We start from the raw sequence: 10148 nt of genomic DNA, 5'->3' as shown, positions 1-10148 counted from the left end.
GGCCAATCCACCTAACCGGCACATTTTTGGACTGTGGGAAGTAACCGGAGCACAGGGAGGAAACCCACACAGACACGGGGAGAATGTACAAACTCCACACAGACAGTCACCAGAGGCCGGAATTGAACCCGTGTCCCTGGCGCTGTGAGGCAGCAGAGCTAGCCACTGTGCCGCTGTGCCGCCATCACAAGGCACCCTCAAGAAGATTAAGACTTGAGAAAGACTGTCTATGGCAACATCGCTGTCAGAAATGCCAATTGTGCTACATGGAGGGTGAGGCTAGAGGTTGCATTCCACCAGGATTGCAGACTGGTGCTGTAAAATGTTCCGTGACTTCGCCGGGCTAGGTAAAGTACTGCAGTGGACAGTTTCCCTTCTCCTTGGGTACTCTAGGTACCGGTACTCCCTTCAGTCACTACAAGGAACACTTGCTTAGCCAACCTTTCATAATGCAGTTATAACTTGGCATTTTGTATTAAAGCTAACTATACCCTTAACAACAATTGCATTCAACTCTAAAGTCCTCTTTCTATTTTAACAGACAGATATGCCATATTCTTTTCAGCTCTCCTCTGCTACTTGGCACACACCTCAATCTCCTTGCAGGAGATTGTAATGTTCAAAATAATTAAGCCGCTGGCGAACACTCTACTTTTGCCATGGGGAAGGAGCAGTGCTCCGAAAGCTAGTGTTTGAACCAAACCTGTTGGACTTTAATATGGTGTTGTAAGACTTCTTACTGTGCTGACCCCAGTCCAACGCCGGCATCTCCACATCTTTGCCATGGGAGATGGTGAGGTTGGAACCCCATTGCTACATCCACACTTTAGTTCTGGCAACACCCACATCATCACAAGCTCTCTCTGTCCTCTTAATGTCGGGGTACAGGGCAAGGGGTAATGTTCATCTATTCTTAGCTTCTATCCTCCTGCTTTGAAGATATACCACAGGAAAGGGGAGAACAATGGATGAGGATGATAATGAGGAAGAACAGCAACAGAGATGGAACCATGAGCGAGGATTCTGATGATGAGGTGCAGGACAAGGGCGACGATGACCAAGAGAGAGAAGTTAAACCCACCCATGAGTTCCTGGACAGACCAGCTACACCATATTCCTTACTCAACCTCTTCAAACACAGCTCCTGCATGACTTGCTCATTCCTATGCAGCCCCTTTAGTCTTACCCACGGAGAATGGATGTGTTTGTGAGGGTAGTGAGTGATTCGCAGAGCTCCAGAAAAACAGGAGGCATTTGAAATGGGTGATTATGTACTATCCCTCTGTGTGGAAACGGATGAAAAGACTGTCTTCAGCTTCAGAATTCACGGGATTCAGATGTCTGAGGGACATTGCTCCCTTTGTGCCCGGTTTGAGGTCAGTCCCTGAGGATGTGTGGTGCGACCATCAATTCACACGAGACAGAGAGTTGAAGTGAACAGTGCCTTTAATCAACTGGAACAGTGCCTGCCTGCGACTGCTCCGCAATGAGAGCCGCCTACAGGGCAGCTGCTCTTTATACCTCCCCTCAAGGGGGCGGAGCCAGGGGCAGAGCCCACAAGGGCACCAACATGATACAATCAGTGTAGTACAGTACAATGGTCCATAGGTGGAGCCCACGTGGGCAACAGCGTGATACAATGTAGTACAGCGGTGAATGGTTACTATAATACGTTCACCACAGTGTGACAATTGACAAACGCCACCCTTGGTCCCAGCTCTCAATGGTCCTACATGGCTTGGTGTCAAACTTTGCTTCATAACTCTCTATGAGCATCATGGCATACTTTATTACATTAAAGATGCTGGACAGGATTCTCTGTCCTGCCGCACCTGGGGCGGGATTCTCCGAGCCTCCGCTCCGAAATCCCGCTCGGCGTGGAGGCGGAGAATGGGCGGCCGACCCGAGATTGGGTCCGGCGCTGGTCCCCGGAGAATCGATGGCAATCGGGTGTCGCGGTCGACGGAGCGCAGGTTGGGGGCCATTGAAAGAGGCCCCCGCGGTGATTCACCGATTGCAGCTGGCAGAGTTCCCGCCGGCGTGGCTCTCTCATAGTTCCACCTGGCGGGCAGTCCGCATGGCGGCTGCGGGCTCAGTCCGCGGCTGCCCTGGTGGCGAGCGGGGGGGGGTGGGATCATTCACAGGGGTCCTCTAGGATGGCCAGGCTATCGATCGGGGGCCATCGATCCGCGGGCGTGTGCGATCTGGAGGGGGGGACCTATCTTCTTGGTGCCGGTCCGCGGTGTGAATCGGCCACGTCGCGTGGGGCGGTCAACTAAGGCCGTCGCTGTGCGCAGGCGCGGACCCCTTACTGGAAGTGCAGAGTCCCGTATCGGCAGCCGGAGCTGCAAGGAGCATTCCGGGCCTCTGCTGGCCCCCGGAAAATTGGAGAATCACCCTGGACTTACTCCAGGTAAGACTAGAGTGATTTGCGCGCTTTCTTTCGCAGGCGTGGGGATATAGCCCCATTACTGGAGAATCCTGCCCCCGTACTCTTGTGCAGCGCCCCCACCCCCCACCCCACCCAGGCAGCCGGACCCTCTTTCCCAGCAGGTGGCCAATGGTGATTCCTATTGTGGAAATCCCCACGCCGGCGGGAAGTCCGTGCGCTGCCGGCAAAGCGGAGGATCCGCTGATGGAGAATCCAGATAGCTGTATGAATATAATTTGCAGTAATATCAGTGAAGCTTTTTCCTTTCCCCTAGGTATCCAGATGGAGTGTGTGACAGCTCCTTTGGAACCTGGAGCAGACATTCACCGAGGTTGCAACCAGGGAGGAGTCAGTTTTCATCTCATTGGAAGTACAGGCTGCAACCCAAGTAGCAATGAGGGGGAAAGTAGACATTGTCCTACATGCCAGCTTCCAGTCCACACCAGCTACAATTGTCTGTCAGGGCTTCGGGGAAATAATAGCTGCCATTAGACCAGCCTCCCACTCATCCACATGCTCACTGATCCCACAGAATGATAACAGAAGGAGTTGTCCTGTCTGGCAAAGCTTCCTCAAAGAACGGCAGCACATAACTTTCTCCATAAAACACCAAGTTTGTGGAATGTGGCGGCTGACGCCAGGATGCCCAGTAACAAACTCTATGTTTGCAGACAGCTCCCAACTTCATCCAAGAAGAAGCTGTCAGACGTCAAAACAGAAATAGTCAGCAGATCAGGCAGCATCTGCGGAGTGCGACGGAGTTAAGATTTCCCATCATGCTGACCCTTCCTCAGGATGCTGCCTGAGCCGGCCCTCTGAGTATTTCCAGCACTTTCTATTTTCATTTCAGATTTTCAGCATCTGTGGTGTTTGGTTTTTGTGGCAGCTGTACGGGTTCCAATATCCTCAGTACAAAATGAGCAGTCAGCCAGTCTCACGATACCAACTCTCAGGTTGCACAGCGTTTGGCGTTAGAATAGGTGAAAGATAGGCATCTCCAAGCATTCCGGGGACGTTGCAGTGAGGAAAATAGTAGATGGTTCACTGTCGACTTCATTGTAAAATAAATGGATTGTGAGCTGATGCTCACGTGGTTGTTCATAGAGGCTGGAGTGAAACGGTAAAGGGCTTTGGTCTCATTTCCATCCTAGCCTGGGGTCTACAATGCCAGTGAGGTTAGTCATGGGTCAGAAGATAAAATTAATATCCCTGGTTTCTGACAATGTTTCATGTCATGATTTTGATGGGATAATATTGAGGACTTTTGGATCCCCCTTACCACCAATCAAAGCTGATTTCTAAAGGAGATTTTGTTTTAATTTACTTTCATCTTCAATGATTTGGTTTCCTTCACCAGTGAAAACATCTTGGGCTGGATTCTCCGCACCCCGACGCCGAAATTACGTCCGGCTCCAGTGCGGAGATCCAGTTCCACGCATGGAATCGGAAAAAGTGAAACGGGGAGTACGCCGCGGCGCATATCCCCCACCTGCGGCCATTGCTTGAGACCCGCCGCGCTATTCTTCGCCCCCGACCGGCCAAAGTCCCGATGGCGTATTTTAACATGGTACCAGCCGTTCGGGAAACTTGCGAGGCGGCTATGGACTCAGTCCACAGCCGCAATGGTCGGGGGCAGGCCGATCGGAGGGTGGGGGGGGGGGGGGGGGGGGGGGGTCTCATTCAGGACTGGGCCTTTATTGTGCGGGCAGTCCGGGTTGGCCGATTGGGGGGGCATTATTTCCGGGTCCAGCTCCGCGGTCGGAGTCCATCATGGAGCATGGCGCAGCCACTGGAGGCTGCCGCCGTGCACAAGCATGACCTCTGACCTGGAAGTGCGGGGCTTAGAGCTTCACAACAGCTCTCTGCTAGCCCCCTGCAAGGTTGTGAATCTGTGTCCTTTTACACCAGTTTTTCTGGGGTAAAAGGCCAGAGTTTTCACGACGGCGTGGGGACATAGTCCCTGAAACGGAGAATCCAGCCCCTAATCTACATCCACCCTGTCAACACCCTTGCCAATCTTAAAGACCTCTATCAAGTCACCTGTTAGTCTTCTCTATTCTATAGAAAGGAACCCCAGCCTGCGCAATCTCGCCCTGACAGTTGATCACACTCTGTTCCGTTAACATCCTTATTAAGCTCCTTTGGAACTTCTACTCCATTTCTCTGTTATGAAGAGAAGAACTGACCACGGATTTTATGTTCTTGGAGTATAATCAGAAAAATCAGAATTAATAGCCATTTAAAGGAATGTTTCGTTTTCAACCATTTTTGATTCACAGCAAATGTTTTGAGGCAATTTCTTAGTGTAAATGCCAGAGTCCCTAAGCACTTGTTTTTATAATTTTTGAAATATGTGTGTCTTTTTCTTCCACGACAAACGTGAGATTGTGATTTGTGTTGCTGAATGCAACAAAATTGTTAATTCACAGAAAGTATACTTGCACAGTATTCTTCAAAGGACATCATAAAAGTGACCTTTGAGCCCGGTGTTTTTTTGCATTTTGAAACAAGCGCTTTGCCTGCTTCGGAAAGTGAAAGAAGAGAATCATTATCCAATGAATCTCATAAATCCAGAAGGGCATTCTGAAAATCAGAATCTGGGTAGAGATAGTTTAAAAATAACACTTCAGCTCTGATGTAGTTTGAAGTAAGAATCCAAACTGTGGCCCCCCCGGGGGCTCTTTGAAAGGTGAAAGCAACTCTCTCTTCAAATCTAAAGAGCAAATTCAAAAAGCATTATATGTTGTTTTTGTTTACAGTGGGATTGTGCCCTTACCATTTCAGAGTCAGCACCGATGAAAGTATGTCCTTCTGTATGTAAATAGGAGCAACACAGTAAGCTATAGAATAAAGTAATAAAAATGACTGGAGCCTGTTTTGGGTGAGGAAGAACAAACAGTGCATTATCCATAGAGACCCTGGAGGTTAATCTGGCAGAAGACAGTCGCATAAATAGTTGCGATTTAACAACTATTAAATCGGTACTGGTCTGTCGACTTCTTGATAACAAGACTCTGCAGAATCACTGCTGTGATCAAACTGAGGAAAAGTGACGTCTTTTCAAATCATTAGCTCTCTGAAGTAATTGACGCACTGTGCAAGGGAAGAATGGTCCTAGCTGCGCCAATTAGATACTTCAGCATTCCTTGTCAGTTTATAAAGTCTTCTGCTTGGCTTCGAGGGCAGCACTCTTCTGAAGATTGGCCGCAGGGGGATAATTCAGCAAACGGCTGTGGAATTGTTGCCCTCGCAAACTTCAAGTGAACTACACACTCTTCGGTGATCCATTATGCCGCACATTTCAGAATATGCATATTGCAAGGTGAGAATTAGATACATTACGGTGAACAGTTTAGCCTTTGTGGTTGGCTTCAGCAGAGAAATTCATCTATTTTGCACTTTATCAAGGTGCACATGTCGCTCTGTATTCCCAATGACACAATGGCCTTCCAAGGAAAATTTGAAAAGGTTTCATTGGTTTTAGTATACTGTGTGTGTGTGTGCGTGTGCGTGTGTGTGCGTGTGTGTGCGCGTGTGTGTATGTGGACTAAGTGCAATTACAGTCTAACAGTGTGACCTCAATTTAATTCAGTTATTACCATTGATAATTCAAAGTATTTCGCTAAGCGATAAATTACTCAGAGTTTCAGGATATTGATTCATAGAAGTCATAGAATCCCTACAGTGCAGAAGGAGGCCATTCGACCCATCGGGTCTGCACCAGCCCTTGGAAAGAGCACCCTACTTAAGCCCATGCCTCAACTCCACTGTTGTAACCGAGCAACACCATCTAACCTTTTGGACACTAAGGGGCAATTTAGCACGGTCAATCCACCTAACCTGCACATTTTAGGGCTGTGGGAGGAAACCGGAGCACCCGGAGGAAACCTACAGAGACACGGGGAGAACGTGCAGATTCCGCAGAGACACCGGAGGCCGGAATTGAACCTGGGACCCTGAAGCAATGAGGCAGCAGTGCTAACCCTTGTGCCACCCTCACTTCCTTGTCAAACTAGAGGTGATATTTTTGCCATATTTAAAGATAGCTAGATTAATGGATTCAACAGATTTTATTACTTCAAAAATGTCAAAAGTTCAAATATTTATAATAAGTACTACAAATAGGTCAGCGATCTCTCAAATCAGAAGTATGGAGACAATGTCCAGTTACACTGGGTTAGGTGTGGATGGAAGAATTCCTCCGATGCTGTGCAGCAAACCCCTTTTTTCTAAACAGGTTTAGATTTTTATTGCGCATCATGCACATGGAAATCTTCTAGCTTATTATGGGGATTTAAAAAAATATTTTTGTATTTCAGTTTCTTTCTGCAGGGTTAGGGAGAAAACAATCTGTGTGGTTTGCCTAGACTCTGGAGAAACCTGGAGTGAAGTTGTATAAGACTACTAAAGGCAATAATTGAATAGTTTGTTGTCATTTTAACAAGTGGAAGTTAAAACCTTCAATAAAATTAAGCTTATTTGGTGATATTCTAAACTACAAATTGCACGATTCTGTTGACACACCTTCGAGTTATTGCACATCAGAGATCATCCATACAGTAATATTATCTGACTCGCGCAAGGTCTTGGAAATCCTTTGATATATAAAATGCATTTTGGAACTTCTTATAGAGCTGTGCAAAAGCAGAATTGTAGGATCCCTGCAAACATAACCCCAGTCAAACAATTGATATTACCATGTCCCTTTCGCCAATATTTCAGTTTTATAAGATCATAAAATCACGACAAATGCAGCAGGAGTAGGCCATTTAGCCCATTGGGCTTATTCTGTCATTCAATAAGGTCATGGCAGCCCTGAACCCCAGTCTGTCCCCATAACCATGAACAAAAATTTGTCCAACTCTGCCTGGAATATACTCAATGATTCAATCACCCACTGTACCCTGTGGTAGAGAATTCCAAAGACTAATTACCCTTTAACTCTGTCATTGCACAGATTATGCAACAGCAATAATGAAGACTTTGAAGCAGTTAAACGTCTGCTGCTTCTGTACTTGTTAGGTCCTAACTGTACTCAAGTACAGTGATCTCGACCAGAAATGTACCATTGTTGCCATTCACGGTGAAAATACATTGAATCGATTCTCTAACCATTGACTGTCACTTTTAAAATTATTTGTTAATGACAAGTCTTCCAAAGATTTTTACATTATTTTCAACAGGTTCAAACACACCTGGAAAACCCAACAAAGTACCATCTTCACCAGACACAGAGGCAACAGGTGAAACAGTACCTGGCCCTGGGCACCAAGCTTTCCAATCAGACACTCTCCATTTCTCACTCACACCCAGGAGAATCTGTTAGAGCAACACCTATTATGAGAAATGCCCTCATTCCCCCTGGCAATGAAAGTACGCCCGACAGTCCCATCACACTGCTGACCCTAGGAGCAAATCATGAAAATGAGGTAACCTTTCTTTTAGTATTTTCGCATCTCTTTTTTGCAATCAATTAGTTACAAAAGTATATGTGTTTCCATAATTTTTATTCAACATCTATTTACTTTGCTGATGAAATATTTCTGGGTTATAAAACAAACTATTTTCATCACTTGTTTTGAACAATGCAACAACTTATATGACACCTATCAGGTAATGAAGAGTCACAAGGTACTTTGTAGAACATTACAAAACAAAATCACATAAGAAGATATTAGGACAAACGACCATGAGCAAAGAGCTAGCTTTTAAGGAGTCTTAAATGAGTTAAAGTGGCGGTGAGGTACAAGGAGGGCACTTGAGGCTTGGACAACTGGACACACAGCCACCACGGATAGAGGGATTAAAATTGGGGAGTTTGCCAGAGGCCAGAATTAGAGAGTGCATATTTATTGGCGGGTCCTGGGGCTGGAGGAGATTATAGCGATCGGGAGAGGTGTGGATTTGAAAACAAGGATGAGGATTTTAAGATCGAGACATTGCTTGACAGGAAACGGTTGTAAGCCAGCAAGCAGAGGGGTGATAGGGGAATTGGATTTGCTGTAAGTTAACACAAGGAGCAGAGCTTTGAATGGACTCAGAAGGTCGAACCTGGGAGACCATCGAGGATTGTGTTAGAATAGTCGAGTCTCAGGATGCTCAAGGTATGGATGAGGTAAGTGCAGTTGATGAGCTGTGACGGGGGTAAAGTCAGGCAGTATTGATGATGTGCAAATAAGCAGTCTTAGCGATGGTTTGTTTGTTTTTGCCAATTCTTATGAATTTGTTTTTAAAGCTCATTACAGTACTAAATTAGTCTGGATATATTCTGAAATGCCACATTTTTGAGTAGTATCGTCTTCATTTACAGATGGTCAAATGCATTTTTTGTTTGTTTAAAAATACAGTGATGTCAATCCATCTAAAGTATATAATTCTGTTGTCTAGTTCTGCATTTTTCAGAGTGCAGATTTTCCACAGTGTAACGGAATCTGCACAGTCACTGCAGCTAAATAACTTGCAGAATGAGGTTTTGCATTGACTGTCAGAAATGTCTATGTAAATCACTGGACCCTTTTCACTTCGAGGAAGGTGCATGGTGAAAGTCTTCCGGCACTAACCATTCATCACTTACATGAATTATAATGACGAAAATGACCCTTCCGATTATACTTCAAGTGCATGGAAAAAATTGGGAAATACATTGACAAATGAGTTTTTATGTTGGAATTAGATTAGGTTAAGATATGGTTTCCAACATGCACAGGCTGCCAAGCTGACATTTTCATGAGTAACATCAGAGTGCAAGGAACACATCCAAGATGGTGAGATCAGGGCAGGAGACTCAATGCAATTTACCATATGTTATATACGCTTGGGGATTTATGAATTCCTCTTGAAGAGTCAGTCACATTATTTAAACTGCTACCAATTGGCTGCCATTTTAGCTCCTAAATGCAGATGTAAACGTTTATCAAAATGACATTATTTTTATTATAGTTAAAGAACAAGTCCTCTGTGACGCTGATTATGGACAAAGCAGGCTTTGCTGAAGTGCAGAACTTATTTTTTTTAATGTTCATTTTTTTCAACTAGATTTATTTTCATCACCGCTTTCCCATGCAGTCAGAGGACAGTGAGAGATTTTCCCCAAGTTGCCCATTAGAGCCACTGTCAGGGTGTCTTTTGTGACACTTTCTCCAAATGTTCTTTTCCCTTGTGGAGATACCTCGCCCGTTGCACACCTTGTCGGATTTTCATTCTGCGCACCAATAGTTTCCTCTTAAGTCATCGATACACAAGGAGTGTTTTTAAGTTATGTTCAATTATCGCTCTTCATGCAATTTGTGAGTACATTTTTAGATGGAATTTTAAAATGTCTTCTTTGGACTTCATAATGCCACAGACCTGTCCCGGCTGGGAATGCAGGTAGCTGTGTAACTTGTGTGACCCAGACAAAGTGCACATGAACCTTTGGTAAGAGGCAGGCCAGCAGATTGGCCAGGCTGAACCATCCCACATCCTATCCTCTCTGCGAGGAAGGGCAGAATTCCTGCTTGCCCCGTGGCAACGTCAAAATAGGCAACTTACAACATGGAGAATTGCAAGTAAAAGCCTGTTTGTATTATGTTGCATTGAAGCACCAAAATGCTGGACTCCCAATTCACTCAAATGTGCTAACCACTAGGCCACCATGCTGCCCGTTTTCCACAGTTTCTGTAGTGTGGAGGCTTTCGCCATTTCTTCTTGTAGCTGCTGGCGATTGCATTGCACAGTA

General features: G+C 45.7%; 1 protein-coding gene across 2 annotated transcripts in view; it reads left to right on the top strand.

Annotated features, from left to right (window-relative positions):
* The first annotated feature begins 4760 nt into the window (after positions 1-4760).
* The window catches only part of tfec (transcription factor EC), a 48695-nt gene continuing 43307 nt past the window's right edge, over positions 4761-10148 (top strand). Inside the window, exons 1-2 of one of the 2 annotated variants that reach the window (XM_038780986.1) lie at positions 4761-5753; positions 7615-7860. In XM_038780986.1, coding sequence (XP_038636914.1) covers positions 5721-5753; positions 7615-7860 — 279 coding nt within the window. In that variant the 5' untranslated portion in view covers positions 4761-5720. The remainder of the gene's footprint in view (positions 5754-7614; positions 7861-10148) is intronic. The other variant, XM_038780987.1, reaches the window with a different exon arrangement.

This window comes from Scyliorhinus canicula, chromosome 20 (assembly GCF_902713615.1).
Source record: "Scyliorhinus canicula chromosome 20, sScyCan1.1, whole genome shotgun sequence".
NCBI classification, from domain to species: Eukaryota; Metazoa; Chordata; class Chondrichthyes; order Carcharhiniformes; family Scyliorhinidae; genus Scyliorhinus; species Scyliorhinus canicula.
Note: the sequence above shows the minus strand (reverse complement) of the source record. Positions and strands in the feature narration are given on the sequence as shown.